The sequence below is a fragment of the Podarcis cretensis genome (genome assembly GCF_951804945.1).
Source record: "Podarcis cretensis genome assembly, chromosome: 3".
Taxonomy (NCBI): domain Eukaryota; kingdom Metazoa; phylum Chordata; class Lepidosauria; order Squamata; family Lacertidae; genus Podarcis; species Podarcis cretensis.
In genome coordinates this window covers 119,286,822-119,307,012 of record NC_137172.1, presented here as the reverse complement: position 1 = coordinate 119,307,012, position 20,191 = coordinate 119,286,822, and the positions used below count along the sequence as shown (strand labels likewise).

The window sequence follows — 20,191 nt, the reverse complement described above, 5'->3', positions numbered from 1 at the left end:
GAAGAAGCTGGCAGCGGCGGCAGGTTAGGGGTTAGGGGCGCAAATTACTTGCCTTGCCCCGGGTTAGGGGACGCAAATTACTTGCCTTGCCCCGGGTGCTGACAACCCACGCTACGCCGCTGGGTGGGAATGTCCCAAAATCCAACTTTTCTGGACATCAGTCATACATGAAATATGCAAAATAACTAAACAAATATTAGAAGTCACCCCAGAACTGGCCCTACTCAACATCTTCCAAGATAACACTGCCTTCTCACGTTATAAAGAGCTCATAACCCACCTACTCTCAGCAGCCAGAAGCATCATAGCCAGACACTGGAGAGACCTATCAGGAGTACACATGGACCAATGGTATCAGATAGTATGGGAAACAGCCTTACTAGAAAAACTAACTAATAAATTGAAACTGACATGGGGACAAATAGAAGAAAATGTCTTCACCCTGATATGGTTCCTCTTTATCACATACATAGCCCAGCAATACAACAAGAATCCGCCAACAGCATATGACTAACTTGACCCCAACCCCCCCATAAACAAATCTCACTACAGCCAACCAAAGACAACCTACCCTAGGTCACCCCCAGCCTCTCTCACTACCAAGGAAATATAACAAGCGACTAGAAAGAGAACCCACACAAGTGATGCTGATACACATACACTAAGTAGAAAAATAGAAGCATTCCCACCCCACCCCACGCACCATCCCCACCGTCTCCCTCTTTCCCCCTCTTTTCTTCCCAACCTTATATGGCATGCAACACTAATGTCTTACAACAAATGAAACTGATCTGTAGAAAACACAACCTGAAAAAAGAGACAATGCACGTATTTTTGTAAACTTTAATAAAAATTATTATTTTTTTAAAAAAAGAAACTTGCAATATTTGTATTTTCTTCCTCTGTGTAATGTGCAGAATATTGCTTGTTTTGTTTTTAGTCATTTGCTTAATTCTCACCCAACAGCCTTCCTGGAACAGAGATCACGATGACACAGCGTCAACACGTTCAGGAGGTACACCGGGACCCTCCAGTGGGGGACATACATCACACAGCGGTGACAACAGCAGCGAACAAGGTAGGAATCATACTTTGAATCCTGGCTGATTTGCAGGGCTCCAATATGCTGGCATTAAATAAGTGCTTCATATATATAATAGATGTGAACACTGAGGCAGGGTCCTGGTGTTGACAGCATGTCTTCCTTTGGTGCGCAAGGATAAATGACCATCAATTTTCCATCCAAGAAGGCCTTGAGCAGCAGTTGCCTATCTAGTGGAGCTTCTGGGTGGTGGTTCTTTCTAGTCGTACAGACCATGATCAAAGTTTGTGGTTTTGGTAACAAAGGCAGTTTGAGCCTAAAGCTGCATCATCTTCAAACTAGGGAACTGAACTTGGTCAATATGTGCCTTTTCATTGCCTTGCTGAGAATAGCAGTTGGCATAGTGAGGTGGAGCTGCCATCCTGGCACTGGAATAGAGCAGAGCAGAGCACTGAATGCATGGAAACCCCAGCAGAGCATATCTAGTGTTTCCACCAATGCAGCTACACAGTCCCGACCTCAGCATTGCCCTCAAAGGCTATGTAGTGGTGCTTACATTAAGCAGCACATACAGTGCTGCTTCATGATGTGTTTCATTATCGTCTTCCAGTCAAGAAGTTAGTAGCTTTACAGTTCAGTCCTATACATGTCTAATCAGAAGTCCAATTGACTTCAGTGAGGTTTTCTTCCTGGTGAGAACAATAATGACAACAATTATTATTTATATGCTGCCCAGAGATGCGGGTGACACTGTGGCCTAAACCACTGAGCCTCTTGGGCTTGCTGATCGGAAGTTTGGCGGTTCGAATACACGCAACGGGGTGAGCTCCAGTTGCTCTTTCCCAGCTTCTGCCAACCTAGCAGTTCGAAAGCATACCAGTGCAAGTTGATAAATAGGTACTGCTGTGGTGGGAAGGTAAACGGCTCTGGTTTCTGTCACAGTGTCCTGTTGCGCCAGAAGCGGTTTAGTCCTGCTGGCCACCTGACCCGGAAAGCTGTCTGTGGACAAATGCCGGCTCCCTTGGCCTGAAGTGAGATGAGTGCTGCACCCCATAGTCGCCTATGTCTGGACTTAACTGTCTAGGGTTCCTTTACCTATATTCTGTCCATCTGACTGGGTTACCTCAGCCACTCTGGGCAGCTTCTAGCAAATTAATACATCAAACACAGTGTAACATCTAAAAGTCAGATAGTTGTTTATTTCCTTGCCATCTGATGGGAGGGCGTTCCACAGGGCGGGCGTGACTCCCGAGTAGACCCTCTGCCAGAACAGAATTGCAGCCTTAGTTCTCAATTCACAAATTACATACTGCCAAACTTTTGGCATTGTTTTCTTTTAGAAACTACAACACAAACTAGAGTAGTCTTCAGCCTTTTTAGCTCCTGGACCCCATTTTATGTTATTTGTGCGGCATGGAATCCACATAAAAGAATTTTTTTAAAACCATGTGTGCCCATTTTTCTACTCCTGTTTTCTCCTATTTCCCCACTTTGTGCCAACATTTCCAGTTGTGTATGTGGGGGACGGGGGACGGGACGGACGGACGGACCCTTAACAAAAGCCATGTTTTGTGATGTAACCCTGAGTGATCCAGCTTAGCTGAGAAGGTGATCCACCACTTGTTGATCTTGGTCCACCTAGAAGACAAACTGATAGGTGACAGAGGTCCCTGTAGGAGAAGAGACAGAGCTATATTTGAGTGTTTTAGTGAACTTAATTGAGGTGTAGTTCACAAAAAATATTAAACATTTGTTCCAGTTATACTTGTATATCTGCTGCCCGTGCTTCCCATACTCTGCCAATTTGCCAGAATGCCAAATTCATTTACAGTTGTTTTTTTTAAATCCCACAATTAATTCACTGATGGAGAAAGAGCAGGGGCTTAGTTCTTGCTTTGTGTGTTTGTGTATAGGATGTGTGACATCAATCAGTACTGTCTTTTTAAAAAAAGACAATGTGTGAAAAACCCTAAAAAAAAATTTTACATCAGCAAAGACCAACTGCAACAAATTTCATGTTAATTAAATGCAATTAAAATTTTAAAAGCACCCTTAATCTGAATATAAAGAGAATTCTTTTATTGAAGTAGACTCTGAACCTACAATAGGTATAAACTTTTAAAATGTAGTTTTATGATCCCGTTTCATTCAAGTGCTGTTGGACAACAAAGGAATTGTGTGTTCAAAAAAGGGAAGGGGGGAGGTTTAATAGGACTCATTAGAATTGCAAAATCCTACATTTAACTAGATTAGTTTTTAAACTAAAGTAGCGTTCTATTTTTTTGTGTGTGTCCACATGTAAGGATTCAGGCTTAAATTGTGACTAACATCTTCCTATGGACTTTTAAGCATTCGAACCACTTTATTGTTTAAATAAAAGTTGCTGACATCACCACAAGTAAAGCCTAGTAAAAATGGGGCCTGGTATGGTAAACTCTTGAAGAGCTGAAGCAGAAACTGGCAACCTTCTGACCTCTGACTTTTACTGGAAAATGATATGCAACATAAATTTAAGGGGCCTTTTCTCTTTCAAGTATTTCTTCATATGTGTGTTGCAGTTCACAGTAGTTAAGGTGTGCTGACACTTCTGAGGTATTTCCACTAATGTTTTTGGTGGCTTTTTTTTTTTTTTACATAAATGGCTGTAAAACAACAGGCTCATCATGAATAGGAACACAAGGCTAAACCTTCCCCATTTCTCTAATCAACATAAAATCCAAAGATGACTGGAGATGACTGTGAATTTTTTTTTTTTTTTTTTTTTTTGGCAGGTGGGGATGGAGATGAGAATGTGGGTTGCTTTGGGAATAAGTCCATTCTCAGAGAACTGTTGCAGGGTATCTAAAGAGGGAAGGGATCCACCTGGAAATTTTCCTGCGTGTTTCTGCAGCCATTCACTTTAATGGGATTTATGCCAGGGAATGCCCCGGGGCATTGTGCAGCTTGCGCCAATTCATTTCCATGGAGACACTGTGACTCCTAATGAAGTAACCCCAACTCTTGGCTCATTTTTTGCTGCACCAGTTCCAGGATGGCATAGCAGAGAGGTCTGGATGAGGCCCATCACCAGTAGCTGGGCTGGCTGAGGATCCAGCAGATCCTTGGCTGGTCCAGTTCAACCCCATCTGCAGAAACACCCCATTTGCTTCCACCCACACTTTTGGGAGAACAGCAGGGACTTCCACAACGGTGGAGGACCCCTGATGGCAGAGCTGAGAGATGGCACACTTCTACTGCATCCAAATCCATCTAGTGGGGTAAATTGAGGTCTTATATTACCCCTTTGGGTACTTTTGAAAATTTGTGGTTTGACATTTCAGTTTCAGTTAACTGAAATATGTGTGCCATTCACACGTAAAATATTGTATGGTAATCTTGAGCAAGGTAATGTTGAGGTTGTTTTAGTTTTCCCTAGACAAAATCCACTACTGGTTTTGCTTCTTCAGAACTGATCTTGATTTTCTCACAAAGTTCTGAGCAGGTGCTGAATTCCATTCTGAACTGGTTCAGATGGTAGTCAGGAAAACAGACCATCCAAAAGCAAGAGTCTGGATCAGGGTAGAGGGGTACGGAGGTAGGGGCAAGTGCGGTTCTCCCTAGGACTTCTTTGAGCTGGAACTCACTGGAACTCAGTTCTGGCACCTCTCAGGTGGGCATCATTGCCATTATAAGAGAACAAGGGATGTGTTTATGGTGCTTTCTGGCTTATCTTTCTCTCCCTCTCTCTCTGTCTTTTTATAGAAAAATAGCACTGGTTCTCCCACCAACAATTGTCCTGACTGGAGTTTCTGTCCACTGTTCACTAAAAATGCACACCATTCATTGCTTTTTATGATGAAAGTGAAAAGATATCATGAGGTAGACCTTGTCTATCCCTGAGATTTTGGCAGTGATGCCAGAGCAGGTGTAGCTCCTTCTCACCAATTTATCCTGATGGCAACCCATTGTCTTTTTTTTCAATTCATATGCTCCATTGACTGTTTTGGAGCAAAACAGGCAAAATCCTTGCTGGAATCTGGAATATTTGAGGATATTTGTGGAGCTTTGCCAGTTGCATAGGCCAGTTGTTGATCCCAAATTCCTCAATGTTCATAGAACCCCTTAATTATATAAGCTGACTTGTATATAAGTTCACCTCTTTCCTGCTGTGAATACTCCTGATAGAGCAGCTATGGTAATGCCTTCTATGGCAAGGTGTATGTTGTAAAGAGTAAGCTTTAATGACTTAGTAGAGGTTAGTCTCGGGGACGCAGGTGGCGCTGTGGGTTAAAGCCTCAGCGCCTAGGACTTGCCGATCGAAAGGTCGGCGGTTCGAATCCCTGCGGCGGGGTGCGCTCCCGCTGCTCGGTCCCAGCGCCTGCCAACCTAGCAGTTCGAAAGCACCTCTGGGTGCAAGTAGATAAATAGGGACCGCTTACCAGCGGGAAGGTAAACGGCGTTTCCGTGTGCGGCTCTGGCTCTGGCTCTGGCTCTGGCTCTGGCCAGAGCAGCGATGTCACGCTGGCCACGTGACCCGGAAGTGTCTCCGGACAGCGCTGGCCCCTGGCCTCTTAAGTGAGATGGGCGCACAACCCCAGAGTCTGTCAAGATTGGCCCGTACGGGCAGGGGTACCTTTACCTTTACCTTTAGAGGTTAGTCTATCTTGGCAGAAGGCTTATAAAGAAGCCTTTTAGCATTAAATAGGAGTAACGCCTTTTCTAAAATAGGCTGTGTACACAATTGCTGGCTTAAAATGCAGCCAGGTTGTTCTTTTTCTCAATTTGGATCAAAGCTAGTTTGGAGAAAAACACAGCATTTTATAAGAAATGACAGGGTAGATGCAGGATAGAAATGAATGGTGGCTAATGTTGTGTGTAGACCACTTCCCACACTAATTTTGAGAGTGCACTGGATGCAGAGTAAATGGAAGTGTGTACATATAGCCATGGTCCCCATAAGCAATTCTTTTCATAGTATTTTTCTAGTAACTGTGAATTATCACAGTACAGAACTCATTCAGGGAGCCCATGTTGTAACTCTACATCACAGTGTTGTGCTGTGTTTCCATCTCTGTGTTTATAATTAAGAAGACAAAATAATTAAAAGCAGGTCTAGGCTAGCTGTGTGTTCATGGAGACTGAGGTAGACTTTGTGTATATAGGAAAGTAAACTCGAAGGGAGGGGAATAAAGCAGCCATGGCAACCATGGAGTGAACTGCGGTATTCTCCCTGGTCTTTTTTGTATGGGGCGGGAATTTCATTACTTGCCCAGTCTCTGTGTAGCAAGAAAGCTTTTCCTTCTTGCATGAGTTACAGTAGTTACTTTCATGCACAATGTGTGGCATTTTGCAAACCTAACATCCAATAAAATGGGTGGTTTTTTAATTATGAAAAAGTAATATGTAATAAAAAAGTAATATGTAATAATATGCTTGGATCCAGAGTAGTCTGTGTGGAACTCACACAACAGGACTTTCCCATCTCTCCACTCACTGCAGCTCCCCAAGGTCCTCTTCTGAAACTGCATGGGAGGTGGAGGGGGGAGAAAATATACTTGGCCACAAGCATACATCTTCTGAGCAAAACAGTTCCTCAAAGGACCCTTAAGTTTTTGTCTCAAGGGCTCCAGGGGCTGGGGGAACTGATTTAATCTCTTTCCCTTTCAAACCTGTGGAGGGGCTTGTATTGGGCTCAGAGAATAAACTAGACAAGCTGTGTTCATCTTCTGTCTTAGGTTGCGAGGGCACCAGTGCTTAAGCCCAAGGCAACCCACTTGCCATGACTTCAGGACCAAAGCAAGGGGCAGAAAGCTCAGACAGCTGCCCATCCATCCATCCATCCATCCATCCATCCATCCATCCATCCTCAAAGCCAGTACAGAGAATGGATAGCCAGCCAGTCTGCTTGAGCCTGGGAGCAAGCATGTGAGGTGAGCAGTGTGCTTTGGAAGCAAAGCATGGAGGCAGTGGAGGTCACCAAAGCAAGCTCTTTGGGGCCAAGTTCCAGCCACCATCTCTCTTCCCAAGTTGGATACTTGCTTCCTGGCTCAACAGAATGACTTCAGCAGCTACCTCAGAGCTATTGTCATGGGCAGGAAGTGTGTGCACGTGTGTGAAAAGGAAGGATAGAAGGGGGTGGTGGAATATGCTTCTCTTGAAAAACTTTTTAGGAGTCCCCACTTCTTTGTTTCCTGCTCCCTACTTTTTGAGCAAAGGTGCCAAGTGCGATTTCAGTAGGAGTGTGGGAGAAAGAGAGAGAGGGAGTGTGTGCTAATTAATGTCTTAAATTTGTTGTTGTTGTTTAGTCATTTAGTCGTGCCCGACTCTTTGTGACCCCATGGACTAGAGCACGCCATGTCTTAAATTACTCTTATTGAAATCAGTAGATTTCATTTAACTCTGTCATGGCTTTATTTGAAAATGGAATTTGTCTGTTTTTTTAAAAAAAATCCTGAGCCCAGACTTTCTGTGTCCAAGGCCCAGTTTTCATTGTCCTGTGATTGTGTTTCAGACAAAAGAAAAGTTGTCCTTTTAAGGTAGGAAGTGAGGTTTTCTTCTCCTGGAAACAGTATCAATACTTGCAATGTTTTCCTGCCTTTTGTAGAAGAGTTCAGGCAACCTATTGGCAAAAGGCAATTCCATTTATTATTGAAGAGAATCTCAAGGCAGTTGTTTCGAGGCTGCAAAGCTGGCTGGCAGAGCTGGATGAAGGAGCGGGGGAAGGGCCACATTACGTTCCAGATGACTGAGCAACGATTTATACACCAGCTCGCCTTTTTACATGAAGAAGAAGAAAAGTAATAACAGCACAGACCCAGCCATTGGAAGCAGTCAGATGTCTGATGACTAATGGGATAGGTAGGAAGGAGCTCTCTGATTGGATGTCTTAATGAGCAGATTTCGCACAGTTTGGGCTGCAGTTCCCCTTGACCTTTACCCTTTATTGACCGAACTGACACTTCATTTTTCACATACTTCCAATTATGGCTCAGCTTAAGTGTTGCCCTCCCTCCTTTATTTCTTTCCTATGGACAACTTGAGAGTGGTTGAGGCCACAGAAGATATTTTAATTTGAGAAACTACCGTAGCAGTTCAGTTTTTTAAAACTGCGGTCATTTTGCAGTTTTCCCTAAAGAACATAACAGGTTTCTTTTTGTTTAGCTAATCTATATAGATCCCCCCCCCCCCCAAGAAAATAATGCAGATGTTTGCTTCAGACTGAAATATTAAGATTTTAAAACTTGCATTTAAACACACTTTCCCCTCTCTTTCTCCCCCAAAATTATGCTTTGTAGATCCAAGTAGTTTGAATGATGTGTATTTGTTCACACTGTGCTATTTCTCAAGAGACTTTTGTAGTGTGATGCCCTAAAATGTCTTTAACACTCTTCAGAGACTAGAGAAAAGCAAGACATAGTTGTGGATACAGTTCTCAAGTCCTTAGACTACATGGAAGCATCATTGTTGTTCTGGCAATATTTAATGTGTAAATGGAAATTAAAAGGGTGATCCTTTTTAAGAGATGGCTGAAAATGATGGCATTTGAGTGTTTCCAAGAATAGTGTGGGAAGGATTTCTTTACTATAAGCTGTTAGGGAATATTCCATAGCAAGGCGGATCATACATAAAGGGTAGTTTTGAAGTAGTGTCTGTGTCTATGTGATATTCTTTTCTGGCCTGTTCAAGTTTGAATTTACATTTCCGCAATAATTGTAATTAATGCAAATAAGCGCATTTTAAAAATAAAAACCAGAGCTACAATAGTTTCAGCACCTGCACGAATCACTTAATTCTGGAGGTCACCTAGTGAAGTCCATCTGCATAATAATCAGGCATACTATTTATTTGATGAAATTATTGCTTGGAAATACTTGGAAATATATAACCAAATACTTACATCCAAACAGAGGTCCTTAGAAAATAGAAGTATTTATTTCAAAATGTATGAAGTGTTACCTACTTTATTATGTAGCCCTCTGGCACCGTAATAGCATGGCATATTTTTACTATAATATGGTAATAAAAAGATATGTAAAAGGCAGACAAAGGTACTGTCTTTTCAGTAAGGTGACCCCTGTTACCAAGTAACTGCTTTACTTATGAGCTTATTAAAAACTCAAAAAATGAGCTTTTCATACTTCATAGGCATTGATGTGAAAATGAGCTGTCCTGTGAGTAGTTTTCTTGATCATTTTTAGAACAATTGATTAGCCAAAGAGCTTCTGTCATTAGTTGACATTGACTGATAGCAATTTGTCACAAGCTCCGAAGGTCAGCCAGAGAGTGGAAGCTTCAGCTTGTCTTTGATTGACCTTTACTGATGCCATTATCATACGACTGGCTTGGCTAGATGTGACCCTCAATTGAAATAGACAGAGCATCAGTCAGCAGTGGGTTCTTCTCTTTTCTGATTATTTATATATTGTGTGTCTTCAGCTGCATCTAAGAACTTTATTTTATGTTTTAAATATATTAATAGATTTGAGTACTGTCTCTAAAACTGCACATTCTTCTAAATATCTAGCTACCTATTTTGCTTTAAATTACCTTATAGCTGATATAGCAGTTTCTTGACATGTGTGCTGGAGTACTTTTTGGCAAAAGTTTGAAAAGTTTGAGGTGTTTTATAATCTTACCTGTATTCTCGAGTTTTATTTACCCAAGGATTATCCCCCCCCCCAAAAAAAAAGTTTTAGGAATGTGTGTAGTAATAGAGCAGTTGAAGATTATGTTCTTAATCACATTTTCCTTAATGTACATTACTTTCATCAGCAGTTACATTCTCTGTGTAGTTGCATGTCTTGCACTGTATTGTGTAAATATTATCTTCATTTTTGTATGTTTAGCATAACAACAAGAATTAAAATTGTTTTTTCGTTCGTGTATATGGTTATTATTCAGACCCAAAATTGAAATGATTTTCTACAGTTCCAAAATGACTCTTTCACTTTTCAAAATCTGTACAGCAACACTAAAAACTTGCTAGCTTTGTTCTTTTCTCTTCAGTTGTGGGCAGTATAGCTGTAAACTAATTAGCCTCCCCTTTCTCCCACTGCCCTTTTATGGCCTATCTGGATTCCTAAATGTAGCTAATAACTTGTTTTTCAGGTCCATCCTTATAGATTCCAAAATCATTACACAGTTTTACCAAGATTAGAAAGCCTCACCCTCAGTGGAGAATTAAATACAAATTGAGGTAGAGTCTTTATGACTGAAGTAAAAGCTGGGAGAGGGGCATGGACAATGAGCTTAATTTCCATGGTGGTTCCATGCATTTAACATAGAATTGTAGAGTGGGAAGGGACCCTGAAGGCCATCTGGTCCAACCCTCTGAAAAGCAACAATCTCATTACCTGAGTTCTTATATAATTCCTCTCTTGATTGGAGTCATATTCAAAGATCATTTGCTCCAAAAGTTAAAAAAATCTCAACAATGTACATGCAGTTGAATTCAATGAAATATTTATTTAAGGAAATTAGTTTAGCAGCAGGTTGCAAATTGCTGTAAGGTCCTGGAGTGGGGAAAAACATCACATGGAAGCTAGCTTCAGTGCAGCAAAATATTTAGCTGTGTTCGGTCCTGAACCCAATTAGAGGAACAGCTCACTGGAGAAAATTGTCAAAATCTTATCACCAGATTAGGGCATTTGGTTGGTCCCAGCCATTCCTTATTAGCAAGAGTAAGTTGGTCATTAATTTGTTGTCTGCATTGACAATGGTACAAGTGGTACTGTTGATAATTTTGTAAGATTAGTCCAGTATTGTTGAAGCATTTTATGTTATACATCTTTGATCATGTATTCCAAGGTTTTTCTGCTGATGGAAGATTTGCATGCTTTCTTCTGTCACATCACTATATAAGCAGTAGGTGGCCTTGCTGTTGCAAAGAAAGAGAAGAAGAGTAAGACCCATATGTAGGAAAGCTTCATTCTTATGGAGACAAGGATTGGCTAGGTTGTAAAAATAGCTGCTTTGATAGAGAAACTCCAATCAACAGAGGAAAGCTTAGACTGCAGCGCATAACAGAGTACTGGGGTTCGTGGCCTTACGAAATTGGATAATGTGGAGCAAGGACAAAAGGCCACATGTTCTGATGTTGATATTAGAGTTTTATAAGAATGGCCCTTGGACTCTGTTTCATATCTACATAGCACAAACTCCCAGAAATGCTTTTGAATTAAGACAAATGGCATTCCACTTCTGCTTAGACCAGAAATTGAAGTTTTGGTGTTGCTTTGTGGAAGGAATGTTTTCAGGATTATGTGCGCCTAAAGAGCTTAGATATAACCTGCTCTCTGAATCAGAGTGTAGGACTAGCACTGGAATTGGGTTCATATCCCTAGATAGAGATGGAGGTCACTGGGTTGGTTACCTCGGGTCAGTCACTCGGGTCAGTGTAGGTAAAAGGTAGGTGTAGTGCTTTTTCTTGGGGGGCACTCAAGGTTATGCAGTACTGGCACACCTCTTTTGTTGTTAAAAAAGTGTGAGACTTACTGTAACAACTTAATGGTGAGTACTGGCACCTATTTTTCTAGGAAAAAAGCACTGGGTAGGTGTGTGTTTGTGAACTACGCACACTACGTCAATTTCTTTGGAACAGTGGTAGGATTTAACTGCAGTAAATACATAATTCTGGAGGATTAAGGACCAGGCCTCTTCTATCTTGGTCCCTTTCTGGTGGAATTCCCATGACTACCGAACAGTGTGTGTGTCTCCAATTATAAAGGCCTTTCAAAAACTGGTTCAAACTGTTGTTTTTTTATGTCTCCACTTTGCCAACATCTACTGCAATTTTAAAAAACATGTTGTTGTTTTCTATTTTGCACAGTTTTACATCAGTGGCTTTTGGCCAGCTATAAATTAGTTTTAACTCCAGAAGGCAAGTATTCTAATTAAATGAATTGCCGTATTTCCTCTTGTATGCAATCACAATTTGAATAAGTAGCAAAAGTAACTGAACTGACTTGAATCCACTGCTGATGTGGGGTGTGTAGACAGAATATGAAATATTAGTGCTTTCAGCTGGTTAAGCACAGGCCAAACCCAGATATGGGGTCAGTGTTCAGGTCTCATTCACATATAACAACGGCGGTTGTGTGTTGCTGAGATCTGCTTGCTGCAATCCATTAAAGGTAAAGGGGCCCCCGACCATTAGGTCCAGTCGTGGCCGACTCTGGGGTTGCGGCGCTCATCTTGCTTTATTGGCCGAGGGAGCTGGCGTACAGCTTTTGTGTCATGTGGCCAGCATGACTAAGCCACTTCTGGCAAACCAGAGCAGCGCACGGAAACACCGTTTACCTTCCTGCCAAAGCGGTACCTATTTATCTACTTGCACTTTGAAGTGCTTTCGAACTGCTAGGTTGGCAGGAGCAGGGACCGAGCAACGGGAGTTCACCCCGTGGCGGGGATTCGAACCGCCGGCCTTCTGATTGGCAAGTCCTAGGCTCTGTGGTTTAACCCATATCGCCACCCGCGTCCCTTTGCAGTCCATTTCTCTGGACATAATTCTCTCTTCTTGGCTCCAAAACGGAAGTGAACCAGGAATTGGGAAAAGTGATTTGAACCTAGACTGAGTATAGATTGGGAATGCTAGGAACATTCATTCCAGTTTATCAATTTTACTGCTCATGCATTACTACTCCACTCCCCACCCAGCTTTATATTTGAATGGGGCACAGATGAGGAAAAGAAACCTGTATCTGCCACATCATGTTTTATTTGACCCTAATTTTCCCAGGGTGCTGGAATGCTATGTGGTTATCTAGCTTAAAAACTGCATTGAATTTCATTGGGCCATTGCTTCTGGCTAGCGTGGGACCAGGATGCATTTCTAGTACTTAAAAAACCCCAAAGCATTTGGAAGAAGAGGACACCAGAGGCTTGTGTACCATAAGCAGAGTAATCAGAGACTTTCCCAGTTAGAAGGAAATTAAAACTCAGGGCCCAGACATATCCTCAGAACAGTGTTTTTCAACCTTTTTTCGGCAAAGGCACACTTGTTTCATGAAAAAAATCACAAGGCACACCACCATTAGAAAATGTTAAAAAAATTAACTCTGTGCCTTTATTGACTATATATAAAGTAATTCTCTTGAATAGGAATCAAATAAACACAAAGAAAGTATTTTATAACTACTTTATTATGAAATAGTAAGTAAACAGAAATATGAATAATTATAAAATACTTTATTTTTAAATCTTTCGAATTTTTCAATTTCTCCCACGGCACACCAGGCAACATCTCGCGGTACACTAATGTGCCGCGGAACAGTGGTTGAAAAACACTGCCTTAGAAAACTTGCTTTTCACGGAAGGAGAATATAGCCTACCGTACACCTCATAATTTGATGCTAACTTTCATTTTAACATGCAGTTTTATTATTCAGGCTGTAATCCTGTACCCAGCCACTCATGCATAAATCCCACTGAAGTCGGTAGGACAGTCGAGTAACTGATAGCAGATTGCAACATAAATCTTTAACCTTCATTTGTAGGCAGCTTTTTGACATGCCGTTTTGATCAAAGTTTATTTTTGAAAAATGATGCTACTTGTACTAAAGTGATTAAAATTATCAAGAGAGCCAGCGTGTTATAGTGGTCAGAGAGTATTGGGCTCGTGCTGGGTAAAACCCATATTCAAGTCCTCTTTGAGCCACAAACTTCACTGAGCAACCTTGGACTCAGTCACTATTTCTCAGCCTAACTGAAGATAAAATGGAGATCAGGAGAACCTTTTATGCCTCATTGAAAGAATGAAGAGATAAAATGTAATAAACAAATAAGTGCAGTTTTGGAATAACAATTAATAATTGTTATACGTGTTATAGTTATACAGGGTTGTAATTATCTATTTCTTCCATCCCCCATTAGTAAAAGAGAAAAAGAAAAAACACCCTATGATTTGCCATTAACTCTCCAATTTGAAGTGTCCCCCAAACCTAGAAACTGGGTGTACTCCCATTTCCTCTTTTGTGTGTGTGGGAGGATTTTTTTTTTTTTTACACAGTAATTATAGGTTGGATTTGTTGGCCAGAAACCTGAGAACAGGCACAACTTGTCTTTTCTCACCTCCATTATCCCAGTGGTGGGAATGGTTTGATAATACTCATTCAGATTTGACAGGTGATTTCTCCTATAAATGAATGTGTTTAAATCATAATAGTTGGAACAGAATTGTTTGATTACTTGGCAGCAGCTTCTTTCTCTGTGATAGCTTTTGGATCACCTGTTTGCTGAGAGCATTTGACAGTCTTTATGTTTATTACCCAATTGAATGTCAGTAGCAATTGCAGCTAAAGATAAACAAAAATGCAAGTACTTGTTGACCTTGACTCCCCCCACTCCACACACACACACACACACACACACACACACACACAGTATTGGACTTGATGACTCTATTGCTCTTTTGCTGATAAGAGCTATAAATGATAGATTTAAGGGAAATGTTTTATTCCCAGAGGAAAATACCACATTGCTGTGGGAAACAGCATATGGTTGGTGTCCTATGATTTACATAGTTCACTTTCATTTAGGCTGTGGGAAAAGAAAGGACTTCCCTTTTTATGACTTCTGTATCTCTACAAACATGCATTCCTGTCCTGTTTGCAAAGTTTCTCTGGAAGATTATATGCAATACATAAATAAAATTGGGAGGACGGCTTTATGTTTTATTATATGCTGTAAGTAAAGTATTTTCCAGGCTTCCTCATTTCAGATTTGTTTCAATAGCAGGTGCACAGATAAATGCTTTCGTTTATAATGAGAAAATACAATGTGTTTAAAACATGAGAGATAATCTTTGAGCAGCAGGTCCTCGGGTTAAGTACTTAATTCGTTCCAGAGGTCCGTTCTTAACCTGAAACTGTTCTTAACCTGAAGCACCACTTTAGCTAATGGGGCCTCCTGCTGCCGCCAGAGCACGATTTCTGAAGCAAAGTTCTTAACCCGAGGTAATATTTCTGGGTTAGCGGAGTCTGTAACCTGAAGCATATGTAACCCAAGGTACCACTGTATTCCTAAACTGGTTCCTCTTTGCTTGGTGGCCTGGACGTCAGCTAGTGCTTGCTTGAATGCATGCAAACCCCTGGTCCTGGGATTGCAATTAACAGTGCAGTTGACTCTTCTCAGCCACTGGAGCTGGCAAAGTGGGGGAGCACTTGCAGAAGTCACTTTTTAGTGAGGAGGGGGCTTGAGGACAGGAGGCAGTTGAGTAAATGGGAGGACTTGCTAGTACTTTTGGAAGGGAGGAGCAGGGGCAGATGGATCCACAAGTCTTTTCCTGAATCCTGCAAAGGCTGCACTGCTTGCAGGACAAAGGATATTTTGGCATCTGTTATCACTTGGATAGCATCCTTGTCTTTTCCAGGGAATATCTTTGTGAGTTGTTGTGTCTGGTAAGGCAGCAATGTAGAACCTCTGGGTCATGGCCTGGCAGGTTTGCCCATTTGACCTACAAGACAGTTGCAGCCAAGCCATGCCTGTCTGCCGCCTTCTGGAAGGTCAGCACTAGGTTTATTGTTTACTATGATAATATATATTCTGTTTTTCTACAGAAAACTGTAGAAAATGAGTACTAGGCAACTTGCCAGTGTTTGATTTGTCTTTTTATGGGTATTTACGGGATTAAAGAATATTGTTCTTGTGGCATTTCTCTTGGCTAACTTTTGAAAATGGCATTTGACTGAGATGCTGGGATAATAGGAATGCAATAACCTCTTTGGATGCTCAGGTTATCTTCATTCTACACAGCTTTTATTTACTCTTGATTTATTAAAACACTTACATTCTGCCTTTCCATTTAAATGTGAAACACACAAGGTGACACCCTTTCGACTTCATGACAAATATATTAATTTTGTCAGTCCTGCACAATTTAGTTTCCCAGCACTTCAGTTCCATATATCATTGCAGTAGTAAGAGACAAGAGCATTGGCCATGAAGCAAACGTTAAAAGGGGGGAGGGGCTGCTATTTGAAGCAACAGGGCATTTAAGGCAAAGACCACATCAGAGGATCATAGTGTCCACATGTTGTTCATCTACCTTTCCTTTATTTGCCTTTCTCTTCTTACGATGAGAAGGTGAGCCTTGATGATATGAACATACCCTGGGCCCAGAAACTAATACAGCCCAGAAATCCAATTAAGCAGTTTATTTAAAAGGAATATAGAGAATGGACTAGGGAAGAAATGAACAAGAATGCATGATCTAAACAAAAATTAAACATTGCACCAGTGTTGAACATACAATACGCACACAAATATAGCAAATTGCTTTCAGTGGTCACCTCTAGTATTGGTAGTTTCTAAAGTTGGTTGCAGGATGGGGAATCAAGGGGATGAGGAAATGTTCGTTCTTGACCCAGGTGGGCTCTGACTGGAAGGGGGCTCTTATGCAACCATTCACAACAGGGAATACTTAGGGAAAGGGTGCTTAACACCTTCTGGAAAGTTGGGAGGTGGACTGTCCGGGTATTGACTATTGCCAGAATTGCCAAGATTTGCCTCCCTTTCCTGTGAGATGACAAGCTTGTGTATTGGAGAGCAGATGTGAGCTCTCTGCTTGGATATGATAGAATATACAGTAGAGACACCAGGCTATCAGGAAAGTGAGAGGCTGGGGTAAGAGAAGTCATGCGGAAGCAAATATTGTCATTTTGCAAGCATGACTAAAAATGTCCCATGGTTTACAGATGGGAAAAAGGACTTCTGAAGAGGATGTGTCCTAGCTAAGACTGGAAAGGATGAACGTACAAAAGAGCCTCTCTGCAGTCTCTCCCCAGTGCACACACCCTCGACTGCTCCTAAAGCTCTCTGTGTACTTTGCTTTTATTCGTCTTGTCTCTGATATCATAGAATCATAGAATCATAGAGTTGGAAGAGACCACAAGGGCCATTGAGTTCAACCCCCTGCCAAGCAGGAAACACCATCAGAGCACTCCTGACATATGGTTGTCAAGCCTCTGCTTAAAGACCTCCAAAGAAGGAGACTCCACCACACTCCTTGGCAGCAAATTCCACTGTCGAACAGCTCTTACTGTCAGGAAGTTCTTCCTAATGTTTAGGTGGAATTTTCTTTCTTGTAGTTTGGATCCATTGCTCCGTGTCCGCTTCTCTGGAGCAGCAGAAAACAACCTTTCTCCCTCCTCTATGTGACATCCTTTTATATATTTGAACATGGCTATCATATCACCCCTTAACCGCCTCTTCTCCAGGCTAAACATGCCCAGCTCCCTTAGCCGTTCCTCATAAGGCATCGTTTCCAGGCCTTTGACCATTTTGGTTGCCCTCCTCTGGACACGTTCCAGTTTGTCAGTGTCCTTCTTGAACTGTGGTGCCCAGAACTGGACACAGTACTCCAGTACACATATTCTCTCCACATTTTCTTGGCAGCATGTGATCATTAGGATTTTGTACCCCAGAGTGCTGCACCATACTCCTTCTTCAATGGCAATTTCCTCCTGAGGCCTCATGGGAGCTCTGGAAATCCCAACATCTCTCCCTCCAAATAAAATAAAATAAAATAAAATAAGGAAAGGAAAGAAATAATCTAAGCAACATAGTTTGAAGTTACTAAAACTATTGTGAATTATTCCATGTCATTTAGAGTTAATCCTAATCCTAGCACTGTGGTGCTTAGAGGTGCAAAAACCAGTAGCAAAACCAGGGGTTTGGGGTTTGTAGCAAAACTATAGTTGCTCAGGTCAAATGGCAAGATAAGAGTTGTGAGTGAAATTAGAACTATACTAAGCATTTTTTAGTGGCCTAAATATTGTTGCAAAACAATTGTGCTAATTTTAGCTTAGAAAGAGGATGAATATAAAATTGCTAGTTTGCCATATGTTCTCTTGCTGATAATATTCAAGTATAAAATATTCTACATAGTTTTGCTGTTCCAAATAACAGAAGACCGGGAAAGAGTTAAATTTCTATTCTGGCAGTATATGAAATAATGAAGTAAAAGAAATTTCAAAAACTGGTAGTTAAGATCAGCTAAATTTTATTTGGATTTCATTGACATCCATGGGAACCAACAACTTGTGGCCCAATTCTCTCTCTTGGTTGTATGTAAATATTAAAATCAATTTGAATAAAAATTCATCTCTTCCAGGGAGACCAAACAATTTTAGAATTGTGTGCAATATTCCCCTTCTGCAAGCCAGCTCTAAAATTGCATATTGATGTAGCAGAGTTTTGAAGGATAGACTTTTGCGTTTGGAATTCTTAAGGTATGTTTTTAAAAACAGGGGAAAAACACACACATGCCTTTCTACACTGCCACCGGACTTGAGTTTTTACTCCAGGGAGCGTTTGTGTATTTGTCACTGATACCACTTCACAGTGAAGAGAATGATGGATCTTCCCAATGTGGGCCGAGTGTTTGTAGATGGAACAAGCTGTGTTGCAAGCTTTGGAGGGCCGAGTGGAAGCTTTGTGTTAACAACTGGCGAAAAGCTTGACCGTTAAGTGACCTAGGTCAAACAAACCCCCAACTGAAGAGTCCTGCTTTGACATGGATACCTGCTTGGTAGGGGCAGCTGAGATAAAAGCAGGGAAGGAAGACAAAGTAAGCACTGTTGATCTTGCGATTATATTAAAATTAGCAAATGGCATGACTGCTACTAACAGGACAGTAATGTGCATGCAACAGTGCATCTATACAATATCACTTGCCCAAGTTTTGCTCAAAAGCATCATGTTGGTTTTAGCTACTGATGCAGAGACAGTATTCTAAGATGGTTTGTTGCTTAATAGTGTAATGTGATACCACTGGCAGCTTAGAAAGAGAGGTGAATAAACAGCCTAAAAGCTTCACTGATGAAAGCACTTGATAAAATAGTTTGCCAGAATAAAAGATCTGGCAACAAGAGGTGACAAGCCTTCTATCGACTCCTTTCACAACTTTTTTTGTGGTTTTATGAACAAATGCATTTAGGAAAAATAAGAGCAAAATGACATGGTTGGTTCATATCACAGTAGCGCACATGCTCTTGCAAGTTAAGTTTGGCAGGAAGCTCATTATGTCTATTCCTAAACAACTTCTATTACAGTTTTATCTCTCCAGGTCACTGCTTGCCACAGAAAGCCTAAACCTCAACTTTCCATGTTAAAAGTTTCCTCTTTCTGGATGCTAAATTTAGTTTAGCACCCACTTCCCAACACCAACCCCTGGTTATCTACCAAGAAGTTATTTTAAAAAGTTAAAGAAAAATAAAATTATTCCCTTGCTTTGTATGGGGGAACGCTTTCTTATTCTCAAGTTGACTAGCTTTCATTTATTCAAGCTCATGCACTGTTTAATTTGGAAGTAAAATATAAGTCTGGTTTTGTTCTTTTAAGATGCTGATGTTTTTGTGAGTGAAGTCTTGTAAATGCATGTTTTCAATGTACAGTGTCTCATTGTATGTGAGTTACAGGTTTACTTAAGTGCACAGCCATACACATAGACGCATGCTGCTTGTACATAAATAATGCACTATATTATAAGTAATATAAATATTTAATGCAATACTATTTTTCTCATGTTGATTAGCAAGAATGCTCTAAAATGGGTGAGAGTAAAAAAAAATCATTTCCAGTTCTACTGTTGATCAGATATAAAACCTTGGTCACGTCAGTTGACTGTCTCACAAAAGGATTTTAATTAACAAATATTCTTAAAGGATGAAAATATACTAGTATACTAATAGTACCGTGAAGAGACCTGGAGAGGCTGGTGTAAAATCTGTTAACACCTGAGATTTGTGTTTTCAGGACCCACCCTATTCCTGTGACTGTAATTTGTTTTAACCGGTTTTTAATTCTGAATTTAAAATAGTAAACCACCCTAGGACCTGCTAGTGAAGGGTGGGCAATACATTTAAAAATAAAAAAAATAACATTACTTCACCCACAACGTGCTTTTGCTAAACCGCTTTTCTTTAAATTTAGCCTGTCAACTCTTTTCTTCTTCTTCTTTTTTGCTTGGCATGGTCAAGCCAAAGCTACCTTCTTTTTAGGACCCATTCATTTCAAAGAAACTTAAAAGTGCTGCTTCATTGTGTGACCTAGCAAATGCTCACTCTTTTAAAAACCTTCATTAAATGTAAAATAATAATTACAGTTGCTTCCACTCTGAAATAAACCTGGGTTTATGTTCAGTTATATTTAAGGACACTTCTGGTTCTCTCT

The 20,191-nt window shown here is 40.9% G+C and overlaps 1 protein-coding gene across 1 annotated transcript in view; it reads left to right on the top strand.

The window, feature by feature from the left end:
* LOC307212541 (homeobox protein Meis1-like) overlaps window positions 1-20,191 on the top strand; it is a 150,176-nt gene that overhangs the window by 37,798 nt on the left and 92,187 nt on the right. Inside the window, 1 exon segment of the mRNA XM_079970012.1 lies at window positions 967-1,078. Coding sequence (XP_079826138.1) covers window positions 967-1,078 — 112 coding nt within the window.